Genomic DNA, 18054 nt, shown 5'->3' on the forward strand with positions numbered 1-18054 from the left:
TATTTTTAAGTACATCCTTAAATAAATGATAAATACATTTAACACAAATGTAGACCTGTCAAAGAGGGTCCAATATGTTAGTATGCGTGTTGTGTTTGACTGAAACTGCCCGACTCAGGTGTAGCAGCCCGATTCATATTTAATTGTTTTCCGAAGATTCCCCGATGAAACTCAGCAATGTGTGCAAATAACGCAGCATCGATTTTTCGACTCCTGGTCCGGAATAGCGCGACCACCCAGGCGCATTTTTCTCACAAATATTAGAATCGGAGCATCATCCCTTGAATCCAAAAAAAACAATAGCATGAATCTGCTTTAGAGGACGCAGCTTAAATAAATCTGTTTCCGATTTCATCCTCCAGGCTCTGCATCGCGCACCCGCACCCTTTCTGCTAGACATGGTCTCCCCGCTTGTCTTCCCCTAACCGCCCGATAGAGTACCCCGCCAACGGATAGGGTAGGTAAAAGAGCAGGACGATAAATTGCGCCAGTTGACATAGATTATTTTGCACACACACACACACACACAGTTCTTCTTCCTTTTCGCTTTCTTTTTTGTGCTCCTCTCATTTCCGGCGCGCGTTCGTGCGCGCCATCCAAATCAGCCTCCCCTGCCCGCTCCACCATGCATCATACACCACTATGTACCTTTTCGTACGGTGCACCGTACACCACGCTCTCCCAAACCAACCCACTCACCAAGCAGCAGCATAAAACGCAACGATGGGTTGGCCTCATTTCATTGCAGCAGTGCACACAACCCCAACCTAGACAGGGGGGAACACGAATCCGGGAACAAAAGTATGAGTTTGGGGTTGGTTTGGGGTAGCTTTTGGTGTCAGCATTAATTGAATTATTATACTGTCACTACGCTACTGCTCTTCACATGGACACTTCTAACAACCGGCGGGCGCGAGAGGTAGTGGTGGTGTCATCCAAGAGGGAATCGATCCGATTTTGTCCGGTAAGTAGACTCCCTTCGCCGGAGCCTTTTTCGAACGGGTCAACGTCGGTTAGGTGCACTGCACTGCTCGTTTGCTCGTTTTTATCCAACGGCAGAAACCGCTTGCCTCATCAGAACGCTAGAATCGATAGCCGCATGCCAATCGCATCATACCCGCCTTCGACTTCAGAGTGTTCTGCCGGATTCTGCCCAATTCGACCAATTCGCACAATGGGAAAACCTACTTTTGTTTATCGTAACGAAATGATTTAAGTGCCAACATAGCTCCAAAACACACGCTTCGTTCTGGGAGAGTTGCATTAGAACAATCCTTTCTGCTTCGGTATCACAGTTTCCGTTCCTATCGGCCGTGAGAAAAAAAAGTGCGCAACAAAGACGACGTTGCCAATTTTACGACGATAAGCTTTTAACGCCATAAGACATAACGCTGCGATAAAGGTGTATAAAGAGCAAAGTTAATTGCCCACAAAAACTCCATGCTTTTGAATTTTCGCAGACCTTTGAAAGACCTTAAAGCCATTATTTTGGATAAAATACAGATTTTCCACCGTTCCCCCCAAAGGATAATAAAGCTGACCGCTTTGCTCTGTAAACCCGAACTGCTCCCTCCATTTATATATATATTCTCTGCCACACCTACCGCTGAGTTATTTCGTGGAATGTACTGGTTTTGGGGGGCCAGCACCGTTCCGTACTGCTGACTGCCGCTCAGATACACGAGCTGCTGCTCCGGCATGGGCGGCTTCGGTACGCCGACACCGTTCACGTTCACGTTCGGCGGATGAAGATGATCGTACATGCCGCCCTGCATTGGCATCTGCATCGTCGGCAGGCCTCCGCTGTTCATCGTCGCATGGTTCAGCATCGTCTGATTTAGATGGTTCTGATGGTTCAGATGGTTTGCCATCTGCGACGGATGGTTAATCATGGGCAGCTGTTGCTGCTGCTGCTGATGCTGATGCTGCATCTGCTGCGCCTGCTGCAGTTGCTGATGCTGTTGCTGCTGTTGCTGCTGCTGTACCTGCTGCTGCACCTGATGCTGGTGCGGCTGATGGGGATGCTGCATCGGTGGCTGCTGCTGAAGTGATTGCTGCTGCTGCTGTTGCTGTTGCTGCTGCTGTTGGGCTACCTGCTGTTGCTGCTGCTTGACGCCGGGTACGATCGGTGGTGGCAGCAGACCACCGGGCGTGTTGTTCGTCAGTGCGGGGTTGTACTTCCACTTGTCTTGGTTCTAAAAATGCAGAAAAGGATTGGAAAGCAAATAACGTAAGTAGGCGGACAAATTGGGAATTCTTAACTAGCTCGACAATCATTTAGTGTAGATGAAATTTATAACATTCTCCATGTGCTGATTGTAGAACAATCGTTAAATGTAAGTCTTCATCACAAATTGAAAATATTAGCTATAAGTTTAATTCGAGATAGCTGATCAAGAACAAACAGCAAATATGTATTAGTAGTATAAGGTACAAGCATTAAAAATGCATCAGATTTCAAAAATATACAAATTATACTCGTACAAACAAAGGTTCTATAAAGAACTAAAAAAGGGTGTATTTGCACGTATCTGCAGGTGCTGCTGCATCGTCCACAATTTCGACCGTAGGTGGAGTGGGGTCATATCTTGCATGTCGTTTAAATATGAACCTTTTTCCACTCTCTCTCTCTCTACCTCTACCTTTACGCTGTTATCTTCTGTTCCATTCGTTTATTATGCTTCTACTGCTCTTTTCTACATCCCACCGACGCGCGGGGCTATACTACTCACTCCTTAATTTGCATGCTAGGGAACGTTTAATCAACCCCACGACCACCCTCACCCCCGTCAACTTCACACAGAAGCGTCCCAAACAAAACGGCAGCCGAAGAGCCGATCGACCCAAAGGAAGACAAACGCCCAACGATTTTACGGCCATTTTGTGGGGGGGGGGCAACATGGGCATAGCGGATGGTATAAGTATTCATTTTCGTTAAGTACTGCATCGATGGAAAAGTTTTACAAGCACGCAAGCGAAGGATCTATTAATGCTTCAGGCGTGGGTCCACGAAAGTTATCAAACAGTTACATAGCATTTTTTTTAGTAATGGAACTAATTTTATCGGTTTTATTCAGTGCAGTATTCTTATCTTTGAGTCGTTATCCGCCATTAGAATTATATAAAAAATTGGAATCGTTTACCACATGAATTACCACAAATAAAACTAGTTTCAATGATTTTGCACACAAATACAGCAGTGATTGATATACACACACCAACAAACCTCCTCTGCTAAACCGTGACCAGCAGATACAATCGTCTCCACAATTCAAACACGGATTTCTCTCAGCACTATTAGCGTCTAACAAGAAGAAATATCCCCCATAACACTACCACACACAATGTTCCGATTATTCAAACACACGAAGAAATAACGTTACACATTTGCAAATGCACAGCAAATACAGGCAACCCTTATCATTCAACATTGTTGCACTACAATGAAGAAGCAGGGAATTACAAACCCCCCTGCAGCCGCACCATTTACAAGCAGAGCCAAGCCACATGCATGCCACGCATCCGCAGCAGTCCCCCATCATTGCATGGCTTCCGTCTCCCGGCAAGTTAATAGAAATGTCCACCATTCGGAACCGGATACATGGTGGCAATACTCACATCGATAATGGTGTCGTCCCCGGAAGCCCACCGGGACTGCTTCTGTGCGAACTGGTTGAACTCGGTCTCGTTCGGATGCCGCTGGAACACGTAGCCGACGGCGGCATCGTCCTGCGTGCGGATCGGGGCTGCATTGCGTCCGCCACCGTCGTCGTGCCCACCCAGTAGCTTCATGCTGCCGGCAACTGTTTCCGGTACGATCGTGGCCGTCGTCGTCGTCGTCGTCGGTGTCACCGTTGTTGTCTTGGCCGATGCCCTTTACTTTGCTAAAAGCGTTGTTCTTGTTCGCTGTTGCGTGGGACTATCGATCGGCGGCAACAGTTCGTTCCTATTGCAGCGTGGAAAACGAAAAAAAGAGAGGAAAAGCCATTAGATTAATGAGTGAAATATGGATATTATCCGCAAAGCTACAGAAAAAAAAGAAAACATGTACCAACAGGTTAAAACGACACATTGTCCCTTTTGTGGGCTCGAGATAGCAGTAACGTCAATTCAAAGCACATTTATATCAACTTCTTGTACAAAAATATGACGTACTAAAGCTAACAACTATAAATAAAAATCACAGAATATTCCCCGAGCATCCTTTGGACGGCGGAAATATATCGTCGAACCAGCGACACACGGCCACTCCGCAAACGATGGGGATGGTGGCACACAAAGAACGCCGCATGAGAAAAAGTGCATCATAATGCTTCGGAAAGCCTGCTCCATTGGCATTAGGGACAGATGTTGCTGCTGTGCAGTAGCTCAATACCTTGCCTCACTGCATCGTGCCCTGAGGAAGGCCCGAGAAGGAGATATTTTCTGGGTAAAGACCATTGCCGCAAATGAGGATCAAGCCGCACTCGAGGTGGTGTGTATGCGCACAGTACAACAAGGCAAACGACGCTGGTAAACTGGACCAAAGAGCAAACACGGATGAGTATTAGTAGTGTACCGACTTAAACATCACTTCCTAGGACAAACAAACAGCGTCCTTCTGGAAGGTAGGACCTATTCTCGACAGCAAATGCTGGGGCTGGGGTTGAGATGATTATATTGAGAGAACCATTAGCTATTGCGTATTGTGAGCCGTAGCTGCAGCGTCGGAAGTGCAATCGGAATTATTATGGCTCGACAATACAGTGATACATTTCAGTGGCATTATGAGCATAGAAACGCCTTGAGCTGATGCTGCAAATGCGTTCTATTTATGTTCTACTTTGCGTAGCTTTAATGAAATATATGAGGATAAATCTGTTTTACCAATATGTAATATACTCGATGCATAGACCTGCAACGGCTTAAAAAAAGGGAAGGTTTTAGTACTTTATGAAGATTGTTTGCTACGCAGAGGTATTTCTAACCGATTCACTATCATACCGGTAAACTATCCAAGCGTGAAAATGCTCAAGATCTGCTCAAATCCGAAATAAAGTTGCACATAGATTTTCTTCACGGACTTTTGCATCCTAATTTTTACTGCACTGTTTATTGTTTAAACAGTAAGATTAAAAAACAACAAACATATCTGAAACTCTTGTTTACGTTAATGTTAATCTTTTTTCAATGAATTGTAGTTTAATTTTTAATTGGAAACAAAATCTTTTTTTTTAAATCGCAAGATTAAGAAAGGAACTCATAAGCTGAAAAGTAAACTAAAGAAAAGTGAACTTCATCTTATAAAAAGGAATAGAAGTTCAAAATCATCTATACTAAAGATGTGCACACTTTGTAAGAGTAAATGAGTTAAATTTCCAGTGAACAGTTCTAAGGACGATCTAATTTTTGTGGCTCATACTGATGGGTTTTGCACTAATTTATGGAGCAGAAGAGTCAATATCTAATGAGTTCTGAGTGTGAGTACGATGGAATTGGAAAATAGTGGATCACTAGCCGACCCAGGGAGTGAATAAATAGAATCGCAAAGAAGCAAAACTGATTGATTGAGCAACTGTATGATACTTAGATGACATTCATCATTGACAAAGTTAAAATAGGTTTTTTTGGATCTCATTTACTTAACGGTTGACTCATAGTGATTCAGCGTAGAAATAGAGGATGAATTGTTATTAAGAAATATCAGAACGCAAATAGTTGCTTCAACAATATTAATTGAAATAATTCATGCAGGATTTTCCAAGTCATTTTCGAATGTAAACTTTGTCATTCACCGCGTGCAAGATGTTAATCCACATCAATCTGATACTTCATTTCCATCAGCATTTTTTTTTATTTCTTCAGCATGATTTTCAACACATCTGAAGTTGGATTGATTTTGTGATGTGTTGAAAATCATGTGTAAAAACAGAAATTTTATTATGAAGCAAATACACCATTTGACAGCTGTTGAAAAACATCTTGAAGGCGTTAAATAATTATGTGCACATTCGAAAGAGACTTGGAAAATCCTGTAAGTTATTCGATACATTTAGTTCTATTTAATGCACAACTCAGTGGCGGATGTAACGGTAGGCGGACAAGGCAGCCGCCTGGGGCCCCGTCGATTTAGGAGCCTCGTAGATCGCCATTCTATAGTATGCCGTATGGACATAGTACTAGCGACAAGGGCCCCCGGAAGGATGGACGTTGGGGGCTCCTGAGGCTAGCGAATTAAGGGAGCCCCCGATACCCTTAATCCGCCACTGGCCCAACTCGGTCTTAAACAGTATGGGCCATGTTTAACGAATGAATGAAACTATTTTGAAACTTTTTGAATGAATGAAACTTAAAGCATTTGACCACACATTTGATTTTCAACACATCACAAAGAACTGTCAAACTCTATCCAGCCTGAGGCGTGTTGAAAATCATTTGGACGAACTGAAACATTATTGTGGTACAAATACAGCTTTTGACAGCTGTTGAAAACCATCTCGCAAGCAATGGAAAATGATGTAGTCTTAAGGCCGGGCTACATTGATCGTACTCGCAAGTGTAATTTCGATTTTCACTAGCGCATCTGGCGGCGGCTGACCGAAGCATTTTGCCAAACAATTCGGGACTGCTCCAGAAAATACGTTATTTTTCCATGTTTTTCACTTTAACTGGACTGAAAAAGCTTTGTAATTGATACAAAAATATGTTGTGCAAGTATTCCAGCCGTTTTCGCATCGAAAAACGGTTAAAAAACTACTTAATTTTGAGATCCGGCACGACCATTCCCCCGACGTCCAAAAAAAGCTTCTACCAGCCGCCGATAGATGCGCTAGTGAAAATCGAAATTACACTTGCGAGTACGGTCAATGTAGCCCGGCCTTTAGGAAATTGACTCGGAAAACCCTGTAAGAACATTAAAAAAAAACTCCCATACACCCTCAGCTCAGGTCGAGCGACAAAATCGATACCCAACAACAGAGCTCGAAAGCAACAGAGCATCATCGAAGAAGCAATCCGACCCTTCACCTCCCCGCTGCCCAAACTTACCACCATAGACCACGGCACCGGGAATAAAAAGAGCTGTGCGAGCCCTCAGAACAACAAATCCGCACTCGCTGGATGCAGTGCGAAATGAAAGGGAAACATACAACATAAACACACAGACACACGGACGCATGGGGCACATACACATTCGCTGCGGTGCTATACACATGGCGTGTGTGTGTGCGCGCTAGGGACCAGCAGCCTTCATCTTGGATGGAAATGGAAAATCGTACCAAATCACCGTCAAACAGCCAGCGCGTTCTAATGCAACAGAGTGCGCGCCCGCACCACTGCCAGATGATGACGGCGGCCAGCAAAGATGATGAAAGATTGAAGAACATCAAATGGTGGTGGGTTTCGGGAAACGAGATGGGGGGGCCCATGCCAGTTGCCGCCTGTTTCCGGCGGGGCCACACCAAGCCAACCAAGGCATGATTTCGATCTAATTTGAGCAAAAGAAGTGAAGGCTCAGGTGCGCCAAAGCGCACATCATATCGGAATCCAACACCAATACCATCCTACACAGGGCTGCTTCTCATATGCCTTTTCCTGCCTCAATGGGGTAGCAACTACATCATTACCGGTGGGAGAAGTTTCCAAATTAGTCCTCGCGCTGTGGAAGCATCATAAAAGCGGAACACGCTTCCACCAACACAACACAACACCTGGGGGGGAGCTCGCGAAGAAGGCTCGGAGAAGCCTCGGAGACGACCAGAACATTCACGGGTCATTGCTTGTTCTTTTCCACTGCGCGAGACACAATCCGCGGCGGATCGATGGAAAAGGAATCGGACGCGATCACACACGGGTGGTGCTGCTGGCGGCAGTTGCTGGGTGGCAAAAGCAAAGCGAAAGGTGATGGTAAAAAAGATTGAGCACGATACTCCGGGCACATACACACACATGCCAGAGAGCGCGCCAAGACAACGAGCGGAGAAGAAAAGGGAAAGAGCGCGCTAAGAATGTGACGGGAAAGAAAACACACGCAGAACACATTCTTACCGTAGCCCCAGAGCGCGCAGAGCAGAGCAGAACGTGTGCAAGGCGCACACCACAATGCGGCAAAGTGAACGGCGGATAGGCAAATTTAATGCTACGCGCAGATTTGTGTTGTGTTTCTTCTTATGCTTCTTCCCTTTGCTCCCCATCCCCCTCCTTCCCTTTCGCCGTGGCCATCCAACCTTTTTGCCGCAACGGAACACAGGTGAACGAACGAAGCAGCCACGGCGGAGCAGTGTCTTCGGTCGAGCCTATACATGCGCCGCTTCATACGTGTATGTGTGGGGGGCAGGGTTGTGTTGTGTATATTGTACTTGTGTGTCCGGGACCGGGGGCTTGGAGTGCAAAAGAAGGGAAGTTAAGCCATTTGAAGTTTATCTACCACGCTACTCAAGTGTAAACTTCAATTCACTTTCTCAGTCTGTCCCAGGTTCTCGCTCTCGTTCTGGTCCATTCCCTCTCTCTCTCTCTCTTTTCCTTTTATTTTCCATTGTGAGTGCGCTCTCTTGTGGCTTTGCGAACGAAAGGCACATTCTAACGTGCCGGCAACTGTCATGCTGCTGCCTCAACGAAGACGTCAACCCCTAACGAGCAGTGAGGCTTTCCCGGGGTTTGGGATGCGCACTGGTTTGCCATAATTCCAGAGGCCTGTCCGGATTGAGAAGAACGTTGCCCACACCCGCACAACAATCGCTGTGACCCGCAATAAAACCGTCCATCAGAGGCACCCCGCAAAAACGAGCAATATTCGGGCAAATTCTTGGAGCTAGATTTGTGCACCCAGCCGAGCTCACGCACTCACTCATTTCTCTCCCTTACTCTCACACAGCGTATACTAGGATCGTTGCTATATTGGTGCAGGCATTGGTGTGGAACGCACAGCGCAAGATGGTGCGCTCTACACCTCCATCTTGCCATAGCTATCGGTGACAGGACAATGACAACGTACCGTGAAATGTCAACTGCAGTCATAGCAGGGACGGGACGACGAGCAGCATATGCGACACACGCACAAAAAAAGAATCAGGAAGACGGCAGAGAACATCAATTTTCTACCCAAATGTTTCGAACGGTTCCCATACACGTTTGGGATCATGCGTGAGACCGCCGGGAGAAAGGTACATGGGAGAGAGGAACTCGTGCTAATGCCATTCGGAAATCGTTGCATTTGACGTTCCACGAACTGACAGCAGCGTGATGGAGCAATACTACTTCGTAGCATTCAGAGAAGGTGTTTTTATTATTATGATGTACGGCGTGATTGGGAACATAACATTATTCCAAGTTGGTTTGGTGGGAGAAATGTGATCGGGCTACAGTATGTTTTTCCTTACAGCAAAGCGCATTTAGCTAGGTATCGCAGCTATATTTTAAATAAAAGAATTATTACTCCTGTGAAGGCAGCAAACAACTTTCCATAAATACAAACAAAACCAGTATAAAGAGCAAATTTATAACATAAGATATAAAATAATACCACCTATTCTGTCAACAGTTTTAATTAAAAGTAGTATCTTGACTTTCTACCAGGACAGGATCTACCTAGTTGACAGGATCTACCAGAGTTGGAAACGTAAGTTGCTTTAAAATTACAAGATTCCAAATTAAATCAAACTCCATTAACAAAAAAAAAAGGTTAAGAAATTAAGATATTAAGTTAAGAACTTTAATGTAGAATAACAAAAACATTGCTCTTTGAACCCAAGACCTGTTCATGTACGTTAATCTTATCAAATTCTTCTGTTTACTAGGTAATTTTTAATATTTTTATATTTACACTAATTCACTAATCCACTAATCCTAGCCCGGGATTTTGAAGTAAATTACTATGATAATCAGTACATAATTTATCCGTCAACTGCATGTCTAATCGTAGAAATGTAAAGCTAAATCAACATTTCCTAATTAAAACATCTTTTTTTTACTGTACACACTAGCGTTGGATAAATCTGATTCAGATTCATGAATTTGAATCAATCTTTGAAATGATTAAATTAATCAGATTGAATCTGAATGAATCTTTGAAATGATTCAATGAATCAGAAGCTCGATTGCAAGATTCATGCATCTCGAAAGATTCATGAATCTCAGAAGACTCATGAATCTCTAAAGATTCATATATCTCTAGGAATTCATGAATTTCAAAGGATCCATAAATCTCCAAGGATTCATAGAGCTTAAGCTTTTCATTATTCTTCTTCTTGGCGTAACTTCTTGGAGAATTCTTGGCAATAACCACGCAGCCGGATAGTTTGTTTTGTTACGGGGAGACGGTCCATACTTGAACCCATGATGGGCATGTTGTTTGGTGGGATCGCGTAAATTCAATATTTTGAAAATTGCACATCTCCAAAGATGCATGAATCCTTGGAGATATATGAATTTTTATAAATCTTATAGATTCGTGAATCGTTTCATAAATCCATTAAAATGATTAAAATGATAATCTTTGAATATTCATCAATCATTGAAGAGTCGATTCGAGATTCAAATCACTCACCACTGCAGATTCATATGAATGAATCTCAACGAAAGATTCATGAAACCCAACACTAGTACAAACATTTTTGCGCAATATTTTGCGTTGGTAAATCATTAACCGTAGAGGTATAACGGTTACTTCGTTAGCCAAAAAAGCTGAACCTTTACCAATCCTTAAGTACCATTTGGTTGAGTTTTGTATGAAATGGAATATATAATCTATTGTTCTATTTCCTGCATTGTCCTGAAAGTAAATTTGTACATTACAGCCCATTTAATTTACATTACCAAACATGTAACATAATGCATAAACCACACAAATCTTTATATGTTCTATTGATAATTTCATTCCGGCATACACACACGCGTGTTCAAACTCATGCTTCCTTCCGGAATATTCCGCTCCAACCCTTTTTAACCCTTTTGCTTTGTAACAATGCTGATTTAAAAGTAATGTGCGCCAGTCTGAAACATATAATCGAATAAACACACCATAACCCCGGTTGGTGCGCCCGGAATGGTAAACAGAACCAAACATACCGGTCCGCCAGGCGTGTGTAGGTATCACCCACTCTGTTCTGCATTCGTTGGACTTGCTGCGCCATTGCCACTCTCTGCTCTGACTGCCGGAATGGGATTAAATGACATAGGTCATAAATAATCCCAAATGCATCTGCCCCCTCGGACATGTTGGGAAAAGGGCTAGGCGCGCTTGTCGAGTTCCAATGTATTCCCTAAGGATGTATTCCCACGGTTATCTTGATAATGGCCTTACACTTTTTTTTAAACCACTCGTTAGTGCGCCTACTTGGCGTAGGTGATTTGTTTGAAGCTTTAAGTGAGTCTAGCAAGAAGTCCACTGAACAGTAACACTAAATTTTTCCTGTCGTTTGGAACATCCCTTTCACTGCAAGGCGAAATTTCGCTGTTTTAAATGCATAATTTTACACTTAACCAGTGGTTTGAAATTTGTTACCATCGAAGAAGACATTTTGAGCGACATTCATTCCAGTCCATTAGCTCAGATCCCTATGAGCTCGATTTAGCTCGTAAATTGATTAACTAAATAGTGTTATACTGCACCAGCATCAGAACAAACGGCATGTAACCGTCCTTATCTTCGCGCAGTTCAATGAGGCATGCAAAAAAAGGCAATAGTCGCATCCACCAGCCACACCTGACACGAAGGGCGAGTAATGTTAGCGCATTATTAGTAGCGATCGTGCCAATTGCACAAAACCCATACAGATACTTGCACAACGGTGCTAACACTGCTACTGGTGGGTGGTGTTGTGCGTTAGGGGAAATTACCGGAGTGGAAAGATGATTGACGAGCGGCAAGCATCATTGCATATGTAAAACGTGCCATTTCCACCAGAGATTGCTGGATAACGCTTTTTTTGTTGTCCCGCAGCGCAGTTGTATCGGACACACCTACGTAATGTAGAACGATATACACAATTCGAACCATAGTTATCTAGAATGTTTTAATTTTAAAACCATAACAATCAAACAGGACTAATGTAACATTACTTTAGCTGTTTAACTGTGTGGTAAGCAACAGCAATCCTTGTATCATAATTGATGCTTCTACTTGATATATCGTTCTACACTATCCCGGCTAAACAAGGTATTCTCCAAGTCATTTTTAAATGTGCATATAAATTATTCACCGCATTAAAGATTTTTTTCAACAGCTGTCAAATGGTATATTTGTTTCAAAAAGAAATTTCACTTTCCACACATGATTTTCAACACATAACAAATAACTGTCAAACTCAATCCAGCTTGAGTCGTGTTGAAAATCATGCTAAAGAAATTAAAAATTATTGTGATGAAAATTAAATGTTAGATTGATGAGGATAACATCTTGCACGTGGTGAATAACAATGTTCACATTCGAAAGTGACTTGGAAAACCCTGTATACAGGATTGTACTAAATAATGGAATCCTTACTACGAGGATACGATTGGGAATCGATCTACTTGAGGCTTATAGAGGAGGAGATGTGCCTTAGACCATCCAGTCACCCCATATCTTTTTATCTATTTACTTATAAATTCTGCGTCTGAATTGTAAATAAAAACATAAATAAATTCAATACATTCAACCTCGAATGGACTATTATGCTCATCTGATTTTAAAATAAACTTTAAAGCGTAAATAACTGAAACTGATCGATAAGCAATTTTACTGATCAAGTACCGAGATATTAATATGTTTGTATCAGATGTTTTAGGCATAAAATATGTGGCTGACGTTCTCATACAAAGAAACGATTTATGCACGTAGCCAAGCACAGCAGACAAACAAGCAGTGAAGAGGGAATGGAATGAGCACGAAGTTGATATGAATTAAATGTGCTTTGAACCGTTAAAATATACTAAGTCTCTGTATCATTCATCGGTACTAAAGAATAGTATCGCATGCCATATACAAACGAAAAACCCATCCCAACCCCATTTGAACGTACCTTCACGATTGTTCCGATGCGCTGTTGTGCCGCAGCAGAAGAAAGTTCAGTGTGGAGAGCGCGGCGAGTAGAGCAGAGTTGCCTTTTGCACGCACGCAGCGCACAGAGACACACCCGGAATAAGATGAGACCCGCGCGGTTGGACGACCGTCTATCTCCCTGCCACTGGTCCCCGCTCGGATGAGAAATGGTGGTTTTTGTTTGAAAACAACAACTCCACGGCACGCTCTTTGCTCTCGCGGCCAAACGGTGCGCGTTTTTTTGTGTTTTTTTTGGGACGGGGTTCAGCAGTTTGTGTTGAGCATAAAACCCCCCAGGTCCTGCGCGTTGGTATGCGTGTGTACAGGGCCTTCTAGATTGCTACGCGGCCAGTGCGCTGCTATCCTCGTCGCCGCGACGTCGTTGCGTCGTTGCTCAATCCGCCAGTTGCGGTGCAGTATCGCAACAGCTCACGCACACACACACACGGCCGAGAAGGAACCGCGCGCCGCTACAGATAGCAAAAACCGAGGCGCGTCTGCTTTGTTGAGCGGCAAGCAGCTTCTAAAACAGCAGCACAATTTACACACACACAGACACACTACTCAATCGCACACTCGGAATGCAGCAATGCACGTCGGGTGGTTGGTGGTGGTGTTTGGGGCCGTCTCAGGCGTGAGTTGCAGCGACCGATTGCAAGCAAACAAATAAAATGCGATTTGTTTTCACAACACTATGCACTGCTTTTTCTTATTGGTATTGATGACACATTTGATTTAGAATTGAATGCAGATGGTGGCGGTAGTGGGGGTAGAGGAGTGGTAGGATAAAACCAAAAAAATATACACACTGTACACGATACACACACACACACACACACAAGACGATGCACCCCGCTTTTAGTTCGTGTGGAGCGGCTGGATGAACAAACGCAGCTATGCAACAACAGCACACTCAGACGCACACGCACGCACACACTCGTACCGAACACTGGCAAACAATACGCAAGCTTTCCACTACGCACACTGCAACCTTTGGCACAGGCACGAGCGCGCTTACACACCGGCAAGGATTGAAATGACTTCTCTAAAACCGGGAGGAAAGATTCGCAGACCTATCGGTCCTATGCACTTTTGCTTTACACACTTTCACAATATGCACACATACGTGCGCTTACACCTACACGAGAACGCTATACACTTTTTTAATATTTTGCTTTTTTATATATTACCAATGTACACACTTGTATGCTGTAGCCTGTGGCCTGAACACAACGGGGATCGATTATGATGATGCTTCTATTCGAAAACTACCGCAACGTGCTGCTGCTTGTGCAATACTTCCTCCTCCTTCTCACACACACATACACAGGCTCGCACACGCACTTTTGACCGCGATCAATACAAAAACTTACACACAAGCACGCGCGTATGCTTCAAGGACTATTATTTGCGCGATCGCATGAATCGCACGCGGATGGACGCACAAAGTACGCAATCGGCTTATTTGAATATGCGCGGAGGCGGTGTTGGTCGGCGGTCAACAAACGCATGGGCGAAGGCGCGATGGCCAAGGGCACCAGTGACAGAGACGGAACAATTGTTTCACAATAGACTGACGAGACACATACGCACACACACACACATATACACAAAAAAACGGCTTCACTCTTCCGAAACAAGAACGCCGCACGCATACGCACAGGCACGCACGCACGCACAGAAGAAGTATATACACAGCATACACAGGCGCGTCCACAAACACAACCGGCTACGGTTCGCAGAGTGGCGTGAAGATGCGAGAAACACTATCCGTGAGCTGTATCACTATTTACACCGCGCTGCAGCTACAGAATTCCCACTTGCCGGAGAGAGAGAGAGAGAGCTGGGCGGCTGCTCCTGGTTACGATTATTTGCGCAACCCTGCACACATACACACGGCAAGAAAAGAAGACGGGCACACTTCCAGACGCAGCGCCAGAGCTGGATCGGCCACCCGGGGGAGGGAAAACAGAACAAAATTAAAATGCACGCCGCGATCGCAATGATACACACGCACAGAAAGGTTCACGCACGATAGGGAGGCAGTGTATTTCGTCACACTCCAAGAAATCCTGCACCTCACCGAACAGATGCCGTACGTGTGTGTGTATGCGGGATGATTCCACAGCAACGAGGAAGCGAACAGAGATGGTGGCGATGTTTTGGTGAGCACAGCAGATCTCACCGCGTGAGAAAAATCGCTCGCCTCACACGCCTCGTTTGTCGCACAGCTCACGCGTTTTGCGGGTTTTGATGATGGACACGAATTTATCGCAGCAAATAGAAACGACCGAATACAATCCTACACACATGTACGCCAAACACAAGTACAGCACTGCGGGCAAAAGTCAATTGTTGCACCGATCTCCGTCACGCTCGCGATCAATGTTGTTTTTACCTCTTTACACAAACAAATAACCAATCACTTCATTCATCCGTTTGACCACTGCGACTGTTCTTTAAAATCGAGCTATTTGCATCAATTTCTATACAGGTTTCTATACAACAGGAACGCAAAAACCAGGAACTGGTGCTGGCGAAGGAGAGATGGGGCGGCCGTGATACAGAATTACACGCCGAGGGTTTTGGTTCGAATTTCCAGGGAAAAAATGGAGCCCGGATAATTTTGCCGTTTGCGGATTTCGACGAATGGAAAGGTGAAACAAAACAAAAGAACACAACGACAATCCAGAACGATTCAAAAAAACGGGACAGCAAATTGTAAGGTGCACGATGAAGATAGCAGTAGTAGTAAATGGTGGTGGTGGTGGTGGTGTTGTATTCAATGGTTGTTGGTTGGTTGGTGAATGCACTATTTTACTTGATAATTTTGTTGCTCACTTTATCACTAACTGTACACGGGCGTTTCGGTTGAAGCCTGACAAAAGGAAGAGAAGAGAGGGGAAAAAGAAGAGATAAAAAATGAATATCACAATCAGCGCTGCAGATGTCAACATTTCTGAAAAAAGAGACCAACAATATCCAACAACGACCATGTGCACACTTATCCTTTTTTTTCTTTCTTTTAATTCCACTTTGCCATCAATGAAAGCTTCCTTTGCAGAATGAAAACTTTGGCCGGAAATGAACAGGCCGCAATTAAATGACCAGAGGGAGACCAATTCCTTCAACATGCACCGACACAAGTTTCCAATTCGTTGCCTCGTACCTCGTACCCCACCCTCCAACATACAATGCGGAAAATAGCCGTTTTTGCCTGCCCACCTTTATGCAAAACTTTGTGTCGTACAATAAAAAAAAAACGGCAAAATGGTTCATACAACTTGGCAATGGCAAGGAGAGCTGGATAAAAGGCTGGCACAGGCCAGGAAGAATTTGCTTCATCCGAGCAGAGCAAGACAGCAGCACCAGACAGCAGTACACCCAGCCCCAGAAGCATAACACCGTTCCATATTTCCTTCATCTATTCTGACAGCAGCATATGCGTGATTGTATGCGTGTAGTTGTGTCCGCGGTGAGTAAGAATGGTGCGCTGCGACCGGAACAACCACACCAACACACGAGCATACGCATACACACACACACAAACATCTAGAACCAGGCAGGGGCAATTGACAAGTAGGAAGAAGAAGAAAAAAGTCGTGAAAGAACCATTATCCTTCCGGAGGCAACACAGTTTTCGTCTCTCGATCAACCTTGCTGCCATTGATGCAGTACAAACCATTCAAAAGCTTCCCCAGAAATGGTCTGCATTAATGCGCGCTGCACAGTCTCCTTCTGCCCCATGCGACGATTTCGTGAGAACTCCCTCACCTCCCCCACCTATTCCATCGTAGGAGTAGGGGAGTAGGAGGATGGGCACGGAAATGCATCGAATGAAAACCCAGCCACATTTGCCCAGTAGAGTAGGCTGGGAGCAAAGCTTTTCCCCCTTTATCCAGCGGGTTCTCGAAAAGCGGGAATAGCGGGAACAACCGCGCGAACGAAAAACCTGGTTCGGGGACCGCCTTTGTTACGCCATTTGTTTTTTCGCAAAACGAACAAAACATCACCCCGCGTACATCAGCCGTGTAGAAGCTGCTGCTGCTCCACACGCACGAACACACACATACACACACATATATATAGAAAACCAATGGAGTAGTGTACTTGCCTCTGCCGCCATCCAGAGCAATTCAATGGGCCCGTCTACTAAAAACTATATGTACACACAACTCGATTTTCGTCCGTGCACACGGTGAGACGCGCTGAATACTTCTGACACTGGCCGCAGCACACCAGCGCAAGAGCGTACCAGGGCAAGAACTCGTACATCCCGCAACAATCCGAGAGCGCGAGCGAGAGAGAGAGAGAGAGAGAGATACAGTACGTGTGTATGTGTGCGTGTGTCTCTAGCGTAGAGAGAGAAAGAGAGAGACAGAGCGTTGCGTTGCTCTCGCGCGCGCTTGTGGGACCTTTCCTGCTAAAAACGCTTCTCATTTCCCTCTCTTTCTCTCGCTTGCACGCTCGTGCGCCCGTTTTTATCCGTCCACCGACCCTTGGCGGCGCGCCGCTTACACCCATACGAAAAAAAACCTAACCGCAACCGAGTATCGAGTTTAATTCCGGGCTGCTACTGATGCTACCTTACCACTACTATCACTCCACTACACACGGTAGAGCAATGAGAAAAGACAACTAGAACAACAACAACCACAAAAAGCCTATGCGACGACGACGGCAGCAAGGCTTCCGCTGCTTGCAAGCGAATCGTCCCCGGCTTGCTTTGTCGCAATGCAATCCACGCAAGGTGTGTAGCACCAGAACAACCACACAGGCACATCCTCCCCGTGCTATTTCCTTCTCCCGTTGGATTCTTCCCCCTGGCCATGTGCTACTGCACGACGAAAAAAAAAGAACCCCCACCGAACAAGTGCACCATTGTCTGCAGCATTCGCATTATGCACGCACGGAACATCTCTATCATGGTCAATGCACACCGAATCGTTCGCACGCACACATACACACGCATACGCACTCCCACTCGCGCTAACGCACACACACACACACGCATGCCTAGCGCATAGAACGGCCGTTTATCGTAAAACCTACACCAC

The 18054-nt window shown here is 44.8% G+C and overlaps 1 protein-coding gene across 6 annotated transcripts in view; it reads right to left on the bottom strand.

Moving 5' to 3' along the window:
* LOC120897497 (maternal protein pumilio) overlaps nt 1-18054 on the bottom strand; it is a 148211-nt gene that overhangs the window by 129736 nt on the left and 421 nt on the right. For 2 of the 6 annotated variants that reach the window (XM_040302446.1, XM_040302441.1), the window contains exons 2-4: nt 12978-15875; nt 3619-3946; nt 1605-2195 (exon numbers count right to left, since the gene is read on the bottom strand). In XM_040302446.1, the coding sequence (XP_040158380.1) occupies nt 1605-2195; nt 3619-3792 (765 nt within the window). In that variant the 5' untranslated portion in view covers nt 3793-3946; nt 12978-15875. The remainder of the gene's footprint in view (nt 1-1604; nt 2196-3618; nt 3947-12977; nt 15876-18054) is intronic. The other 4 variants (XM_040302445.1, XM_040302444.1, XM_040302442.1 and 1 more) reach the window with 4 other exon arrangements.

The sequence above is a fragment of the Anopheles arabiensis genome, chromosome 2 (assembly GCF_016920715.1).
Source record: "Anopheles arabiensis isolate DONGOLA chromosome 2, AaraD3, whole genome shotgun sequence".
Lineage (NCBI taxonomy): Eukaryota > Metazoa > Arthropoda > Insecta > Diptera > Culicidae > Anopheles > Anopheles arabiensis.